Genomic DNA, 19321 nt, shown 5'->3' on the forward strand with positions numbered 1-19321 from the left:
TTTTCTTTTTTCATTGAAAACTTGTGAGGTAGCCCTGGCTAGTGTGGCTCAGTTCGTTGTGCAACATCCTGTGCACCAAAGGGTTGCTGGTTTGATTCCTGGTCAGGGCACATGCCAGGGTTGCAGGTTCAGTCCCAACTACGGAACATGCAGGAGGCAGCCAATTGATGTTTCTCTCACATCAATGATTCTCTCTCTCTGTCAAATTAATTAAAAAATATTTTAAAAACATGTGAGGTATACTGTACGTCCCTACCAGCCTGAATTCACCCAGTATTCATCGGTATAGCCCTGGGATATTGCAGCCTTGCAGCCAGCAGCTCTTCTGATTGGTTAGATCCAAGTCCAACCAGTGGTAAATCGTTTGAACGTGGCCTTGAAGGAATTTGTGAGAACCGTATTTCTACCTGTTGGGCTTTCCCACTCACTCACTGCCTCTCTCCCTCCCCACCTCAGGGCCCTTGATACCTGGTTGTTGTTTTTTGCTGTGATGCCCATTTTGCTCCCTAAACAGTGAACTTCAGTACAGAATTGAGGCAGAGTGCCCAATGGGAACCTTAGATCCCACCCTGGACGCAGCCAATCACTGGACTTCTCTTGCCTATTTTAGCCTACGCCCACCTCCTTCCAAAGGAAAAATAACAGTTCAGCTCTCTTACTAACAAGCATTGACTTCCCGGGACCTATTAATGCCAGACCCTATTAGCAGCTTAATTGCTCAATGGGGCCGCTGGTAGATCTCAGTTGCTTTTGTGTCGGTAGTTACCGAAAGCCAGGGCCAGCGTTTTCCTCCGTTAGCGCTCAGCCCAGTGAGGAGGGAGGAGGGTTTTGAAGGCTTCACTGGAGTGTTGCTAGGCATCCCCAGCATCCCCATCTTAGCTCCACAAAGTCACTGTACAAGGACGAAGATCCTAAGATGTTTTAGTGTCCGTGTTTTCAAATGAGAAATGGAGCATTTCACTGACCTTGACCGGTAATGATGCTACCTGTGTTTATGTCCATCCTTGTACTGGAGACTGTCCTAGCATCCATTCTGTTAGGAAACACGATCCGGTCCCTCACACCCTATCCTGCTCGATTTTTTTCAGAAATACCAACAACATTATAATTTGCCTCAGTGTTTCCTGGCATTCTTTTATCCCCATGATTGATTTTATAGGTTAGCCGATCAGAACAGGGGGCCCTGTGGAACCTCACCGGCATGGGTCCACGCGTGGCTTGGTAGGACATGTGTTTGCCCCACCAGGCAGTCACTTATTCTCTGGGAGCCAAGAAGGATGGAACAAGTAATACAAATGTGAACTATAAATAATAGAAAGGGCAGAAGTCAGAAAGCGTTTTATTTTTACCAAAGACACATGAAATGAAATGAAAAACAACTCACATGTGTGACCAGCTTTAGGATTATAACAACCTTCCCTGGAAGGTTATCTCATCCTGGTGCCCTAAACCACTTAAATCTTGTGTTCTGTGCTCATGATACAGTCAGAGAGAAGGGAAATCAGTACACCAGTAGGAGGTGTTCTTTTCTTCCTATCAAAAATCACTTTTCTCTTCCCCACCTGGGGGCGTTTACACCCTGTTTCTCTGCTGGAACTCCCTCTCCCCAGATCCTCCCATGACCACCCCTCAGGCAGGCTCCCCTCTCACTGTTACCCCGGCCCCATTTCCTGCTTGATTTTCTCCGTAGCCCTTTCACTGCCTGAAACTATTTATTATCTGTATCGACCCTCCCGTATAAGCTCCAACTGGAGTTGGAATGCCTTGTTCAAGGTTGTGTTCCCAACACCCTGAACAAAGCAGGAGCTCAATAAATATTGATTGAGTACGTGAACGGCTGAATATGACTTAGCACAGGGACTCCTTTTGGGGGCCGGATGACTTTCTACTGCTACTATCTGGGGAATTCAGAGGAGGTGGGAGGAGAAAGTTGGTCTAGAAACCTTTGGGTTGCCCCAAAGGCTAAGTTTATAAGCAAAGTCGAACTCCCAGAATTGTCAAGTGACACCAATAAAAACAAAGTAAATAAAGGAGGGAGGGAGGAAAGACGGAAGGACAGGGGACAGCAAATCTCTGGGGACTAAGTTCAAGGCAATAAAGGTGGCAAAGAGGCGTTTGAGAGAAATCCCAGCGATCAAGAGTGTAATGAGGAAGAGAGACACTTTCTAACCAAGCCCTTGTTTGCTCCTGTGCTATGTCTTGATCATTAAAATAAGCTTTATCATTTCTACACTACATTTCTCCTCTAGTCCTAATAGGTCTGATTATGGTCTCCGAGCCTCAGAGATCACATAGGGAGGTGGGAGAGATGCTTGGTTTGTTTGGCTTTTGCTGTATTCACCCCACAATCCAATTTCTTCAACAGTTTCAGAAACTCTTCTTCTACCGAGCTGAGACAAATCCAGCCTGGCTCAATCACATTTCTACACTAACCCTGACTCCACAATATTCCCCCATATCCTCGCCCCCACCCTCACCCCACTTTTCTTCTCTCTACCTTCCTCACTCAAACATCGCTCTTCAGCTGTTGCTGGTTGTATGTCTGTTTATATCCTTTGTCCCACAAGTGTCCTTGTGTGAATCTGGCATTTACCCAGTTTTGCTCTGAGATTTGGGCCCTTGGTTGTAATTGACTTAACATCTCCCCAGAGACCAGCTCCGTTTGCTCGGGTTCCTGGGTAGATGTTGTCACTAAAAGTAGCCCCAAAGTAGATGTCCTCTCTCCTGGTGACAAGTGAGAGCTTCTGAATTGGCTGCCGCAGTGAGCAGAGGGGTAGGAAGTGGGGACAGAAGGTGGTGGCAGGCACTGGGGGGGGGTATGAAGCAATCAGAGAGGGACTGGGTTTTAGTTGGTTGGTTAGTTTCAGAAGGCTGCACATTTGGCCAGACTGGTGTGGCTCAGTGGTTGAGTGTCGACCTATGAACCAGGAGGTCATGGTTCGATTTCAGATCAGGGCACATGCCTGGGTTTTGGGCTCAATCCCCAGTAGGGGGCGTGCAGGAGGCAGCTGATCGATGATTCTCTCTCATCATTGATGTTTCTATCTCTCTCTCCCTCCCTCTTCCTCTCTCTGAAATCAATAAAATCATATTTTTTTCTTATAAAGAAAAAAGAAGGTTGCAGATTTAAAAGACATCAGAGAATCCAAACTGCAAGGCACAATAAGATTTTATAACTCATTATGCAAGCGCATTCTGGATCAGCCAGAAAGGGGGTGGGGGTGACGGAGAAAAACCCCAGCGTTAGTGCTGTTCCCCTGTTTTTATGTGTGTGTTTGCTTTTTATTTTTAACCTCCCCACTAAGAACCATTCACCTAGACGAGGGGCAGCACGTTTTTCTGAGGAGGGCGCGATAGTGACTCTGTTGGGATTTTCAGGCACCTCTGCATGGAAGCAGCCACAGACGATAAACAATGTGTGTGCCCATGTTCCAATAAAACTTTATCAGTGGACACTGAAATGTGTATTTCATATGGTTTTCATGTGTCACAAAAGATTTTATCTTTTTAAACCCTTTTTTCAGCCATTTAAGAATGTGAAAACCATATTTTTGACTCCTGCATTGTTAAATGATTAAAGAAGACAATCCTGTATAATAAAAGGCTAATATGCAAATAGACTGAACACCAGAATGACCAGTTGCTATGATGTGCACTGACCACCAGGGGGCAGATGCTCAATGCAAAAGCTGCCCCCTGATGGGCAGTGCTCTCCCACAGGGGGAGTGCTGCTCAGCCAGAAGCCCTGAGCCAGGCTCACTACTGGCTAGCGCACCAGCGGTGGTGGCGGGAGCCTCTCCTGCCTCCACAGCAGCGCTAAGGATGTCCAACTGATGGCTTAAGCCTGCTCCCCATGGGGGACCCCCCCCCCAAGTGCAAGAATTTCGTGCACCCAGGCCTCTAGTTTAGGTGATAAAAGCCAAGTTTATCCCACACTGCCTGGAATAGGCAGTCTCCATTCTCAAAGGTCCCTAGAACTGGAAGGAAGCTGGGCAGAAGCAGGGAGCTTACAGGATAAAGAACAAGAGAGGGAGAAGCAGGAAGTGGCTAAGGAAGGGGGAAATCGTGCAGCGCTGAGCTGGCTTGGCATTTGCGGATTGGCTGGCACACAGCCGGTGGCTCTGGTCCAGCGGAGCATCTGCAGGGACCCTGAGTGTGCGTTTGCTGGGGTGGCACCCTGCAGGAGCGGCTGCATCTTGGGCCGTCCTTCCAACAGTACAAAGCAGGTGGCAGTCAGATTTGGCCTCTGGGCGTAGTTAGCTGAACTCAGGAGGGTCTCCAGGAAATGTGGGGAATCCTCTTATGGGTAGCAATTTTGCCAAACTTGGAAGGAATCAGTTCGTGCATATGAATGAAATTGTCGCCTTGAAAGGTATCCCTGCAATTCACACGCATGTTCTCACACAAGTATCAGACCTGGAGAGCCTGCAAGCCAAGGGTTTCCAGGCAGGTCTGTGCTGCTCTTGCCGCCGGGAGAGGAGCGGAGGGAGGGCTTGCTTCCTCGGCATTGCTCCGGGAGCTTGGAATAAGTAGGCCCATAAATCGGCGAGCTCATGGATTTGTACATCTTCGGAAGGTGAGACGAACGAGGAGACGGAGGAAGAACAAGTCGTTTGTTTTACTCAGCGCCTCGGCAGTCTGCATTCTAAGTGTGCAGCTCGACGCAGACATAACTTTGGGTCTGACTTTGCATCCGGGCGCCCTCACAGCCCTCGATTCTGCACGTGCTGCAGCCTCCACGCGTGTAAATCTGGGTGACAGCCTGTTCCCACACTTTATTGGCTCTGAAGGAAATGATTCACTTTGCTGTTTAAACGCCTGCTACCTGTTTCTTGCTCCTCTGAGGCCTTCTACGCCTTCCATCACCAGGCAGTTACTTAGAATCGGTACGCAGAGATGTTACCCCCTCTGGCTAGTTAGGGGAGAGAGACTAAGGCAAATGGGAAGCAAATATAATTTCCCAAACAAAAGGCACTCGCGGTGCTCCGGGTCAGCCGCAGACCCTGTCAATCAATCCGCCGCAGCCAGCAGCCGCCGGGTGGGCCGCATGCTTACTCCTCTCCGTCTCAATGGATTTGTACACATTAATACGTTGACGTGAGTTAACACAAGCGTTAACGATTTTTCCTTTGTTTCTCTCTATTTTTTTTTAAATATATATTTTATTGATTTTTTACAGAGAGGAAGGGAGAGGGATAGAGAGTTAGAAACATCAATGAGAGAGAAACATCGATCAGCTGCCTCCTGCACACTCCCTACTGGGGATGTGCCCGCAACCAAGGTACATGCCCTTGACTGGAATCGAACCTGGGACCCTTCAGTCCACAGGCCGACGCTCTATCTACTGAGCCAAACCGGTTAGGGCTCTCTATTTTCTTGTTACCCATTTTGTTCTCTTTCTCTTGGAGTCCTCATTCCATGGTTAATCTTTATTGCCCTTCCCGTGGGGGCACTTCTTGCTTTTACACAGTTCTCCATTCGGATGGTGTCTTAGCATCTCAGCTCCTGATTCACTTAGGTTCTCGGATGGGCCACAGCCCTGGGTTAACTCAGAGAAGTTATAGGAAATCAGCCCAACACAGCGAGAGACGTGCGGGGTGGGGGTGGGGCGCACAGTGACAGACATATGGGAGGACACAGTGAGAGACGCGCAGGAGGGACACAGGCCTGCTGGCCACGTCAGCTGGATCTCATCCAATTACGCAGCCAAACATGGAACAAATAGGTACAAACATGTGCAAGTCAGAGACAACCCTGGGAGAAGGGACGGCTTTCCTAATGATCTCAGGTGTCACCAGGCTCCTGGCAGGAAACAGAGGCACGCGCAGTTGGGTCATTTGAAATGAGTTTAGCGAAGGGACTATTTGCACAAGTTCTGACAGACGCCAGGAAGTCAAGAGGAAGCAATTACCAGCTTCTGGAGACAGACAGGGAGGGCCATCGGGCAAGGGCTGTGACCGTCGGACACATGTCCCGTGACAACCTCTTAGGATGGAGGTTGCTCTGACTCATTTTCCTCCCTCCTCCACCCTCCTGCAGGGGCTTCCCGACAGGCAGAGCACAGTGGGAGCCAGATAGGTCAGTCTCCGGGGGCCCAGGACGGAGTGGAGAAGGGCAGGGTGGCTCTGGGGGCACTGGGAAGGAATCCACCACAAGGAGGAATAGTACCATCTCCTATAGTAGAGAATGGTGCCTTTGTGAGTTTCAAAACCATGAATCATTTTTTGGTCTTTCACTCTTATATACACTGAGTGACCAGATTATTATGACTACCCCATCAGTACAATGAAGTGAATTAGTTATGCAAATAATAATAATAAAACCTTGAGAGTATTTGCTTAGGAAGTTTTCAATATTCAGTATTTTTGGATGTGTCAATGAAATACTAATGGGGTGGTCATAATAATCTGGCCACTCAGTGTATATTTAGGCACAGACCTTATCTCATTCATCTTTGCCTGTTGAGCTTATTGCAATGAACGTAGGACATCGTCAGATCTCACAGTGGAATGCTATTGGTTGAGGGTTTGTGACTTCAGAGCTGGGAAGGACTGCCTCAGTCAGCCGTGAGGAAGCAGGCCCGAGTGATCCGGCAGCCTTCTCAAGGTCACCCCAGGGCAGGTCCTGGGCAGAACCCAGGCTGCCATTCCCTTGTGAGGGGGATTCCCACTTTCTAAAGAATCAGTCCCCCACCTTAGTTTACACCGTATCCATCGATTCTTCCAAACTAATATTTAGTGCCTACTGTGTGCCAGGCACTGTTAAAGATGCTGAGAATTCAGCCGTGAGCAAGACCGACAAAAGGAACGCCTGACCTCACAGAGCTCACGTTCTAGTCAGGTGGACAGACAAGAACAAATAAATCTAAACATGTAGATAGCATGGCAGAGGGAGAAAACAAAACAGGGAAGGTGACGGGCAGTCAGAGAAAGATAGCCTCCTGAGAAGGTGACATTTGAGCCAGAAGAACGGGGTGACCTCTCTGGATAGATCCTGGATCAATTATCTTCCTACCTATCGAGCCAGCCAGCCAGCCCTTTGTGGGAGGAGCATTGCAGGCAGATGCCGAGGTCCTGACGCAGGAGCATCCCGGGCGTTCCTTGTTCAGGGGGGGAAGGGAGGTCTGTGTGGCCGGATTGGTAGGTCCAAGGGAGAAGAGTGGGAGGAGATGAGGTCACAGTTGGTGGTGGCTGATTAGGACCTAGAGGGCCACAGGAGGCCACTGGACTTTGCTCTCACTCAAAGAGAGATGGGAAGACTGCAGTTGGGTGGAGGGTGGAGGGAGGCACTTGATCAGGTTTCAGCAGATTCCCTCTCACCGGTTTGTGAAGACAGGACGCTGGAGGGGCAGGGGCAGGAGCAGGGAGGCCAATGAAGGAAGCCGTCCTAATAATCCCAAAGCAGAAATCGCTTTTTTGTGGTCTCTAACTAGAAAACGTAATCCATATTTATTATCAGGAAAAAAAGTACAAACAACATACAAAAGTGCAAAAAAAATAAAAACTATGTCTGATCTCAGCATCCCGGCATAACCGCTACTCACAATTTGATATATAATCTTCCAGAATCGTTCTTAATCTAATGATAAGGTCATAGTACATGTGTACTTTTTTGTATAACAAAATGCTATCTACATCTCTGAATATAAGTAAATACAGGCCTAACACATTAATTTTAATAACCATGGTGCATTCCATTATAAAGCTCTACCCCATTTATTTACGAATTCTTTATCGATGGGCATATAGCTCGTTTCACTATGGCACGCAGAGCGGGGCCGCTCGGCAGTGTCCTGGTTTGTCCTTTGGCTTGTCCAGGTTCTTATTCCCCCTTTCGCTATCTCCACGGAGCACAGCGGGTCAGGATGGTACCGCTCTCTGCTTTTATTGATGGAGAGACTAGTGTGCACAGCCATTGGCAATGTGGATGGCATTTGACACCACATCTCTTACCTGCTAGCCTACCCTTTAGTATTTTGATAAGTACTATCCATAGTTAAGCACACATTTGAGAGTTGTTGTTTTTTCCCGGAAGAAAAAAACCATCTGCTATGAGGACGAAACTACCCATTGTTTAAGCTCAGATCTCCTATTGGACGTTTTGGTGGTTCCAGCTGCTCGTTCCCACCTGTGTGGAGAGCAGAGACCTGTGACGGAACAAGATGGGTTGCCATCTAACTCTAACCCTAGTGTCCACCACTTTTACAAATGTGAATGCATGCCCATCCTGGCCCAGTGGAAAGTTGCCCCCAGCAGTCGTCTGGATCACACAGTCATAAGGGATTCCAGAGCCCAACGGATTCTGAGGATCAGCTACATAAGGAAACCTCTGGAGCAGTGGTCACCAACCAGTGGTCCATTAGGGAATGACCCACAAGTGGTCCTCAGGAGCAAGCAGGCAGAGGCACCCCCAGATGGCGGCAGTTCCCAAGTAGCCCAGCAGGTGGCGATAGGGCACAGACTCTCAGAGCCCTGGGAGCCCTTTAGAATTAGTTTGGAGCCACTTGAAATGGTTGAGATGCCTTTAGACAAACAAACACAGGTTTTGTAGGATAAAAGCCATCCTTAATTTATGAATAGAAATTTGCATTTTGTGCATTAGTTTTTCTTTATAGCGCAGTACCCTTGAACTTGTTTTGCATTCAGTCCGTGGTTTGACTGTTCTGGTTCTAAATAAATGCCTCCCTTTTAACGTTCTCTTTTCCTAATTAACAAAGTGCCAAGTCGAAAGAGATAAGTTATGCCCTTTAATTATAATAGCCCCAGGATACTGGGAGAATTCTTATCGCTGGCTTGGACTGCACGTTCTGTCTTCACTAAGAAATAGTGTGAGTAAAAGCTTCATGTCAGTTCTGGGTCTGAGATCTGAGGCAGAGGGCCCAGCAGGACCCAACAGCTGCAAGCTGGGTCCCTGGCATCTCCTGGTCATGCTGCGTCTGGTCCTCCCTGGGCACATTTCCTTCCGATCAAAACTGGAAAATGACAGTTAGCCTGGGTTAGTGTGAGAGATGCGGAGTTTGAGATGCTGCAAAGAGTACTTGAGGACGGCACCGGGAGTCCAGAATTCCAGATCAGCTCTGCCACCAATGAGCTGCCTCTCTGGGCCAGTCCCATGGACTCCCTGAGCCTCAGTTTACTCCTCTGTAAAATGGACTAGTGGTGGCTGATCGCTAAGGTCTGGCTACAAAAGTCAAAATTTCTTGGACTCTGAGTCTCGGTAATTCCATATTCCTTTCCCCACTCTTATCTCACAGTCTCTCTGTCCCCAAACTGAGAAGGAACTTCTGGTTTCTAGGAGATACGTTCTATACAGTGCCGAAACAGTTCTATACAGTGGCTAGAAAGCAGTTTCTAGCCACTGAGTCATAGGTGCCTTATTTCACTTGTCAAGATGAGCAGAATCGAGCCATTTCCATTCTCATCATGGTGCCATTTGGTACCTGCAGCCACACGTCAAGGTCCTTTTCTCCAAGGACTTTCCTTCAAGATGGACTTGCTAGGTTGGGTTAGGGGGCAGGACGCCACTTCTCCTTCTGTGGCCTCAGTTCACACGGAAATGAGAAGTTGTGACTGGGAGGTATCTAATGTCTTTTTCAATTCTAAGCTTCTAGACGGAGTAGGGGGAAGGGATGGGAACGGTGGCAGTTTTGAGGGAATGTCTTTGGATTTGGGGGCAAAGTCTCACCATGGAAGGCTTCCTCTCCACGCGTGTCCCACTGGGCCAGGATGGACAGACAGACTCCACCGTGGTGTGGAGCATCGCAGGAGTGTCTCCTGTGCCGGGTGGAGACCTTGGTCGTTGGTGACTATGTGACGTGTTAGTTAAGTGGAGGATGGGAAGGAATAACAACAGTCTGAAGTATGGGTCTGCCCTCAAGGGGTTCACAGCCAAGTTGGGAAACACCAGGGCAACTTTCCGAGGCCAGGAGTTCAGAAAGTGTAACTATCTTAATTGTCTATTGGTTTCATCAAGCTATGGGAGCTGAGTGCGAGCTTACGCTCAGGGGCAAATGTCTGTGTGTGGACAGCCCGACCCAGGAGGAGGAGGAGGAGTGTCCTACAGGTCTCGGCAGCTCCATCTTTTGTGGAGTCACCATTTCTTCTCCAAAAGAGTCTGATGTTTTCTTCTTAAACCATCACTTGCTTTGGATCTTTGGATGATGCCCCGTGTCTCCACAGAATGTGTGTAGCTGGAGGAATGGGAGGCTATGCAGAAGGAGGTAGAAGAGGGAACAGGAGGGTAATGTGGAGAAGAGCACTGGGCAAAGTCTTTCTTCAGGAGTCAACTGGTAGACCAGCTTGTGTGCTAAGACTTTTGAAGAGGGGGAAAGCTGAAGACACAATTCGGAGTCAGATTATTAGAGGCGTGATGTAATCAGAGAGATTCCAAGGATAAATTCTAGCTTTGCCATCTACCATCTCTATGCCTCTAAGCAAGTTCTTTCATCTTTCTGAGTTTAAATCCCCACTTGGTAAAATGGGAGTAATAACGCCAATTTCAGAGGATTTCATGAGGAGTAACAGAAACAATGTCTGAAAAACACTTGGCATAGTAAAATACACACACACACACACACACACACACACACATACGTATGTATGTATTTCAGAGGAGAGAGAGATAGAAACATCAATAATGAGAGAGAATCACTGATTGGCTGCCTCCCGCATGCACCACATTGGGGATCAAGCCTGCAACTTTGGTCAGGGACTTTTTAAGAAAAACATATATAAAACATATAAACATAATATGAACACTCACATGTACCCAACACCTGTCTTAATGAATAAAATATTAGAGAGCATTCTTGAAGGCCCTGGAATGCCTCGTGCACATCCTTCTAACCTTCCACAGGTATTTTTTGTCACTGTCTTAATCATTTAAACTACATATCTATGTATTCTTATTACATAATATATTAAGGTCTGCTTGCTGTTGACTTTTATATAAATGGCATTACACTGGATGTGTTTTGTGATTTTTGCAACTTGCATTTTTAATGTGAAATGATGTGAGATGAAGCCATGCTGATGCATTATTAAATGCTCATTCATTCATTTCCCCTGCTACATAGTATTCCTCTCTGTAGAGACACCATAATTATTGAGAGATATTATAAATAACAAATGTGAGATCTTGTTTTCTGTTACAAATTCTAATGCTATGAACATGTTTTGCACGTCTCCCGCTACACGTGTTTCCAGGTTTTGTACGTTAGGGTAAGATTGCTGGGCCCAAGGGAATCAACGTTTTCTACTCTATAAAACATTGCCAAGTGTTTTGCAGAGTGGCGTGCACGTCTAACGTCAGTGACTACGGGTGCCCACTGATCCCATCCTTGGTGATGTTTTTTTTGCTCAGCTTTTACCTGTTTGCCAGTCTTGTCGGTATAATATGGCAGCTTTTTCGGGGTCTAATTGGCACTGTCTTGATTACTTATGAGATGAACCCTGTTTTGTACTTTTTGGTCATGATCCTTTGTCTTTAGTGTTGACTTTTTTGAGTGCCCACCACATCCCGGTGTCTTGGGCGCAGCTGCGTGTGACTGGATTAGGGTGGTTGAGGGGTGGAGGGCGTGTTGACGGCAGTGGCTTCTTTTCTCTGCGAAGGCCCCGAGGAGGAGGGAAGTGGCCGCTACGGACCCCATTATCTAACGAACACGGGAGTCAGCGAGGATGACGAGGGATTTGAAGACGACTTAGATCTGGATATTTCCTTTGAGGAGGTAACACAAATCGCTGCTATTAAAACCCAGGTGTTTTGTGTGTGTTTTTTCTTGCTGAACAAGGTAATTTGGCCAATGGGCTGTGGAGCATTTTATGTAAAACTGACTTAAATGGAATCTATTCCCTCTGACTATTAGGCTCCCGGTGATCATAAATGAGTAATAACTAAATACCAACTGTGCTGATGTTCTGTGGGCAGCCCTGCCTGCCGACTTCCAATCTGGCCAAAACATACTGAGATTTCCCACCACGTAAAATTTTACACAGTTAGGTATTATAAGGAAATGAGCAGGTCCTTGACAATTCCATCTTCATGCTATTGTAATAATAAGAAGAATAAACAACCATATATCAGCTTTACTTCTAATTTTCTGACTAATACAAAGCAAGGTACCAAAAGTCCTTGAGCCTCAAGTTCTTTAGCCATAAACTGGGGAAGGGACTATCTGCCCGCCTACATCCCGGGGAATCAAAAGTGACCATGTTTTCAAGGATTAGGCATCCACCATCATAAGGCCGTCTAATTCTTGGTGCTCCTTCTCAATCCTTTTCTGGCTGTAGGTTAAACCACTTCCTGCTACCAAAGAAGGGAATAAAGTGTTGGTGGAATCCAAGTTTGTGCCAAGATCAAACCCAAAGACCATTGCGAGGCTTGTCCCCCCGACTCCAGCCTCTCTCCCGCCGGCTCCGGTGGCTCCCCAGCCCACTCCGCTGAAGAGACAAGGGAAGAACGGTGTGCCTGCGATGCCCAGGCTCTTTGACAAGCCGTGCGATGAAACTCTCTGCCCCGGTGACAGCTTTTGTGCCAATGACTACACCTGGGGGCGCTCACGGTGCCACTGCAACCTGGGCAAAGGTGGTGGGAGCTGCTCAGAAGGTAGGCCCTCGGTGGGGCAAGGACACAGCGGTGGGTTGGCCCCACTGGTCACCAGAGGGCAGGTTTGCTGACCACCTGTGGTTTCTTCTAACCCTTTGTCCAAGATAAGCCTCTTCTTTTTTTAAAATATGTTTTCATTGATTTCAGAGAGGAAGGGAGAGGGAGAGAGAGATAGAAACATTAATGACGACATAGAATCATTGATTGGCTGCCTCTTGCACGCCCCACACTGGGGATCGGGCCTGCAACCCAGGCATGTGCCCTGACCGGGAATCAAACCATGACCTCCAGGTTCATAGGTCAATGCGCAACCATGGAGCCCTGCCAGTTGGGCATAAGATAAGCCCCTTCGTCCCTGCATAAGTCATTACATAAGCTACCCAGGGCAAACATGAGGCCACTTCCACTGCGTCTAGTTAGAGAGCAGCCCTACTTCTCAGTGTGCCAACCGGGTAATACCTCTGGTGCAATGAATAAGTCATCCCGGTGGCACCGCGGGGGAGTGGGCTTTCCTTTCATCACCGCTCCGCTGAAGAAAGTGCTGCAAATTGGGACATGTGCATGCAAATTGGGAAAGGGCTTAATGGAGCCCACGTGCAGCACACAGACGCACCACTGCAAAGCAGGCGTCGGGGATCCGGCAGCCACCGTTTCTGCGTAGGGAAACAGTGACAGTCTCCAAAGGCCAGGTTCTCCCTGAGAACTCCAGGAGCTCAGAGTCCCCAACAACGAGGAGTCCGAGGAGTCTGGGTGTGACAAGTAGAGAGAAGAAGAGAGTGAGCGAGGCTGAGCCGATGAGCGGTTTCACTCAGGGACCCCCACGCAGCGGCGCACGTTGATTTTTGCATTTGAAGAAGAAGCGGGGAAAAGGCCTGTTTCCGTGTTGTCTTTTCCTCTTTTCAGATGTTGCTATACAGTACCCTCAGTTCTTCGGCCACTCCTATGTAACCTTTGACCCTCTGAAGAACTCCCATCAGGCATTTCAAATCACTCTGGAATTCAGGGTAAGAGGGATTCCTTGTTTGATGAGTGTCCATTGGACGTCCTATCACAGGAGGGAGGAGGAGAGGGGGGAGGGCCTGGGAGGTAAGTAGCAAAGGACAATATGACACAGAGCCTGTCCTGAAACCCGTTCCCAGGGTAGCAGGGATGACGGGCTCATTCACACATTCAAGGGCACCAGTGAGGGGGTGGGTGCCGTGTGCTATTGAACTGTGCAGGCGGCTGGCCTGAGGGTGCCCAGAGAGGAGGTTTGGGTCCCAGCCATGCTGCTCATAACAGGGCTCCTCCCTGGCCAGGACTTCAGAAGGCATAAGGCATTCTCATTCCAAAACCGCTTTTAAAGGGAGCCCAGATGTCTGCCCTTGTTGCTGCGGCTGTAGCGGAACAGATGAAAGCTGAAATGTGTCTCCCTGGCATAGAGTGAGGCCAATAGATGCCCTCCGCTCTGAACAACTGCAGATAGAATCCAGTCGCGACTGCAGCTTAAAGTGGTTCTTCTGTGTATCTCAGACGACACAAAAATGTCTGGAGATCTGGAAACAAGTCCCCTTTGAGGTCATGGTCACAATGTGTTGTTGTTGTTTTTAATTGACTTTAGAAAGAGAGGAAGGGAGAGGGGGAGAGAGAACCATCGATTTGTTGTTCCACTCATTCATGCACCCACTGGTTGATTCCTGTGTGTGCCTGACCGGGGATCGGACCTGCAACCCTTGTGCATCAGGACGATGCTCCAACCAACTGAGCTACCCGGCCAGGGCGTGGTCACTATGCTGAGCGCCCAGAAGATGATGGGTCGCACTCCAGGAGAGCCTGCATGGGTGGAAAGCAAACCAGGCTGTCAGATGAGCTGTTTTCACTGTCCTATCCTCCTGAGAGAAGGGGAGGAGCAAATTTGCACGCTTCTCAGAGGGAGGGAAGTAAAAACCAAAATAAAGGAAAACCACAGGCTGCTGCTGGAGAGAAGAGCATTGACGAGACAAGAGCAGCCTGTCCGTGGCCCTGGTCTCTGCCGCGGTTTCCCTGAGGCTCTGCTGGTGGGTCCAGGGAACAAGCAAAGAGCAGGTCGAACACGAGGCGGCCTCCCCTTTGTCGCTTCCTTGACATTCCTCACACAGTTTGTACCTCTGCCGTGGGGGTGCTGGGACCAGGTACCTGGGGATTCCCTGGGCTCCACGTGCTTGTCCCTTTGGTAGGCCCACAGAGGAGCACGCTCAGGGTTCATGCTCATGAGTGTTTCCAGGTGGCGTGTTATGGACCAGGCGGTGCTCATGGTCCCCGTGGCTTTTGTTCATCCGACAGGCAGAGGCGGAGGACGGCTTACTGCTCTACTGTGGGGAGAGCGAACACGAGAGGGGCGACTTCATGTCCCTGGCCATCATCCGACGCTCACTCCAATTCAGGTAACTCCGCCGAAAGCCCACAGCTATTGTAATGCCACCTTATGTTATATTTCCATTTTTACAGTGTGAAAAAAGTAAATGCAGAATGGGGTTTTTTTCATGATTTTATTAATTTCAGAGAGAAAGGGAGAGGGAGAGAAAGATAGAAACATCAATGATGAGAGAGAATCATTGACCAGCTGGATCTGCACGCCCTACACTGGGGGTCGAGCCCACAATGCAGGCATGTGCCCTGACCTGGAATCGAATCATGACCTCCTGGTTCATAGGTCGATACTCAAACACTGAGCCACGCAGGCTGGGCCAGAATGGGTTTTTGTAGACAGGGAACAGTGTGCGTAAGGTGAACGTGGGCCAGTTTAGTAAATACTGTAGCATCTGGGCCACAGGTGACCTTTGCAGAATCAGGTACCTGACAACCATGCATTCATTCAACAGCAAGTGTTTCTTGAGCACCCACATGTGGGCAGAGTGAAGAGAACCAGACCGACTAGACTGACGTCGTCCCAGAGAACAAGCCCTAGCTCAGTGATGGTGAACCTTTTGAGCTCGGCGTGTCAGCATTTTGAAAAACCCTAACTTAACTCTGGTGCCGTGTCACATATAGAAATTTTTTGATATTTGCAACCATAGTAAAACAAAGATTTATATTTTGATATTTATTTTATATATTTAAATGCCATTCAACAAAGAAAAATCAACCAAAAAAATGAGTTCGTGTGTCGCCTCTGACACGCATGTCATAGGTTTGCCATCACTGCCCTAGCTCTTCCGTGCACACATTTAAGCTGCCCCTGGTGCTTGTAAACCTAATTCTGAGCGCATTGGCTCCCAGAGAGGCCGTCAGCCTGAGATGATATCTGTGGGATCTGAACACACAACGAGCTGATTGATCAAAGGATCTTTCCTTTTCCTCCTCCACAGGTTTAACTGTGGAACTGGGGTTGCCATCATCGTAAGTGAGACCAAAATCAAACTAGGGGCCTGGCACACGGTCATGCTCTACAGAGATGGGCTGGACGGGCTGCTGCAGCTAAACAACAACACGCCGGTGACGGGCCAGTCCCAGGTGAGTCCCCGCACGCCCTGCCCACCCATCTGGCACCCACCAGAGGCATCTTGAGGGCCCACCACAGAGCGGAAGCACACTTGGCAGGACTCGGGCTCCAGATGGGCCATTGTTCATGGAGCGGAGCTCTGGCGTGCTCCTGTGGGATCTCGCCACCCCAGGGGCGCTGTCAGGGCACACATCCATCCCCCGTCCACCCAGGAGAGCGGAATCTGCAAGCAACATCGCGGTGGGCGCCCAGGGACAGGTTCTTTCTCCACAAGGACAGGAAGGCCCGGGGCAGAGGGAGAGCCACTATCGGTGCCAGATGCGAAGCTGGCTTCTGAGCCGGGGTGTCGCAATCCTGCGGCTTTAGGAAATAGTTCCAAGAGGTTCACTTGGTTCAATCTGCAGGAATCGCCCATTCACCTACCTTTTTGGGGACCATGATTATAGGAAGTGGTGAAATAATTTAACCATTGGGCTACTCAGCAAATCGCCCAGGTATTCACATATTTGTCTTGCTTGGGGCAATTTTAGGACTGTGTTTGGAATAAACAGTTTGGGTTAGCAACCCGCCAAGGAACCGAACCTGTAATTATAATCAGTCAGCTGTCCGTATTCTCTGAGGGAAAATGTAGCAAGAAGGCCTTTGTGTATCTGTGGAGAGCTTCCTCCCTGCCTGGGCTCTTCGCTCCTCCGTGCCGGCGAGACATGTTAAATGAAGGGCCATGCCTTGCTGAGCCCCGGTCATGTGGACCCTGATGGTTCCAAAGGAACAGAAATTCAAGATAATGAATATGAATCCAGTGAGATCACATACATACATTTCTAAGGAAGGAAAAGACAGAATAAATGAACTACAGAGTCACATCCATGCCAGAACAATAGGCCCATATGATTAAAATTAAGTTTGATGGGAATAAAGAAGCTTTGAATTTGGGTCCAAAATACTAACATGAAAACAGGATGAAGAAGCAATACCTCTGAAAATGGTGTAAGATTTAAAGCAAGGAGGTTCTATGAAGGTTAATAAACAGAACCATGTAGTAACAACAAGCTAATGAAATGATAGGTTACATTAATAGAGGCATACCATCTAGAAAACGGGAAGTGATAATTCTATTTTATTCTGGTGACTATATAGCTTCCAGAGTTCTAATGGTGACTGATCCTCGAAGAGGATTGTGTTCAGATCTGTGACCACACTCTCAGAGGTTTACAGAAAAACTGGAGCATGTGCAACAAGCAGTCAATGAAACAGGAAGATGACTTGAAGTCCCTGGAATGATTGATTGAAGGAGCATTGTTTAGTGTGGAGAAGAGAAGATGAAGGTGTGGAGGGTAGCTTTTCATCAGTGTTGGGGAAGAAGGACTTACTCTGTGATCCCAAGGCTGACGCCGAATGGGGGAGCCACAGAGAGCCAATTGTAGCTTTACCTAATCACGCACAGGTGTACAGACGCGCAACAGACTTTCTCAGGAGATGGCTCCCTGTCTGAGGGGATGTTCCAAAAGAAACTTCTCAGAACCTTTGGGAGGGATGTTCAAGGAATCCAGCAGCCAACGGGAGCTTGGGCTATATGAGTTTTCATATTATTTCTAACCCTAAAAGTCTGATTTTAATACTGTGAGAATTAATTGCAAGAAGCATATAATTGTATGGATACTCAGGGCAACATTTGTCTCTCTACTCCCAGGACGGGCTAAGCAAGTTGTATGAGCAGGACCACAGATGTGGAATGTTGAATAAACGGCCTTCGGGAGAAAATGACTCTGTCTTAAGCTAGAGTTCCTCAGAGACAGGCCAGAGAAGGAGTCTTGTGCAAATGGTGCATTAACATAGTGTTGCCATAGGAACCTGTAAGGGAGGGAGAGATGGACGGGGAAGGGCGAAAGTAGGCACAGTGAGCTCTCAGACGGACCCCTTCAGGGCTCGGCTGCAGCCTGACCCCACAGGGGAGCTTGAGGATACCTTACACCTCCAGGTGACTCCAGCCCAAAGCCAACGAGTTGGATTTTCATACTTCTGCACTCATTAGAAACTGTTAAGGGCTGTGCTGGGGGAATGCAAACTCAGGGGCAATCCCAGTTCTCTGCATAAGCAGGCAAAGCAGGCTCCAGGGGCCTGAAGGCAGCCCTCCTCAGAGCAGGTAAAGGCCAGGCTCAAAGACTGTCGCCTGGGGTGTTGTGAATGGAGCCTCCAAGGAACCAGCCACCAAGGAGAAAGGGAGGGAGCTCTCAGGCCCCTGCCGTGGTCTTGGGTCAGGGAGCAGGGCCAGAGGGTAAACATGGGATCCAGAAGGAGTGAATCCGGAGGATGTGGATGAAATAAGCCAATAAGGCACCCAATCCCTGTAACAGAGCAGTATGCCGGTAGCTGGCAAACAATTAATCCTTAAACTTCACTGCATGTACTTAAACCTGCCCAGCTCATGGTCAGGGTACTGTTTACCAAGGAGTCTTATCTGTTCATTAGCAGAGATAAAGCCATGACTGGGTCTTCTACTTTTTGGTAACAAAAGTATAAAGGATAAAGAAGACATTTCAGTGGCTTAACTTCTGGGCATTTTATGAGTCTGGCGGCGTGCCTTCTCCCAACCCCCTTCCATGTAGCCATTCATCCACATGAATGAGATATTTCCATAATCGCAGAAGCGCGTGGCCATGGGTACCTTCATCTCATCCCACCTGACGTTCAGGTCTGTGTTTTACAACCTCACAAGCTGCGGTCCAGGCTGCGGTCTGCTGTAAAACTAGAAATGTCTCCACCTAACTGTAATAACACTTAAAAAAAACAAAACATCCTATCCATGAGCAAATTTCAAAATATTTTGCAACAAAATCTGCTTGCTAATCCCCTCGCCCTGCCCAGTGTTTCCTGCAGGATGTAGTGTAAAGGTGAGCAGGAAGGAGAGAGGGTAGATGTTAGCCCATGTCCACACATGAAGTATGACCCCCTTCGGAACACAGAGCAGCCCTGTGACCCCTCCGAGGTCCACAGTACGTTGGTGTCAGGACTGGAAGGAGAACGTTGTTTTTGGAGGCCCAGCCTGGTGCACGGCCTGCTGGGTTGCTCTTGGCTCTGCTCCCCTCCCCTCCTTTCTGGCTTTCCAAAATCCTCCTTTCTCGAAACAGCCCTCCGAGAAGCTCACTGCGTCTCCTGTGGTGACCATGGGTTTAATTTTGCTGCAGGGCAGGGTCTTAAAGATAAATACGATGGTTGTAAGCTACATCCTGATCATGTCCCTCATTAAAATCAGTTGCG

At 48.5% G+C, this 19321-nt stretch overlaps 1 protein-coding gene across 1 annotated transcript in view; it reads left to right on the top strand.

The window, feature by feature from the left end:
• LOC102432310 (pikachurin) overlaps positions 1-19321 on the top strand; it is a 114776-nt gene that overhangs the window by 75383 nt on the left and 20072 nt on the right. The window contains exons 8-12 of the mRNA XM_023755050.1: positions 11610-11725; positions 12288-12603; positions 13507-13607; positions 14905-15005; positions 15930-16074. Coding sequence (XP_023610818.1) covers positions 11610-11725; positions 12288-12603; positions 13507-13607; positions 14905-15005; positions 15930-16074 — 779 coding nt within the window. The remainder of the gene's footprint in view (positions 1-11609; positions 11726-12287; positions 12604-13506; positions 13608-14904; positions 15006-15929; positions 16075-19321) is intronic.

The sequence above is a fragment of the Myotis lucifugus genome, unplaced genomic scaffold (genome assembly GCF_000147115.1).
Source record: "Myotis lucifugus unplaced genomic scaffold, Myoluc2.0 scaffold_68, whole genome shotgun sequence".
In the NCBI taxonomy this organism is placed as follows: domain Eukaryota; kingdom Metazoa; phylum Chordata; class Mammalia; order Chiroptera; family Vespertilionidae; genus Myotis; species Myotis lucifugus.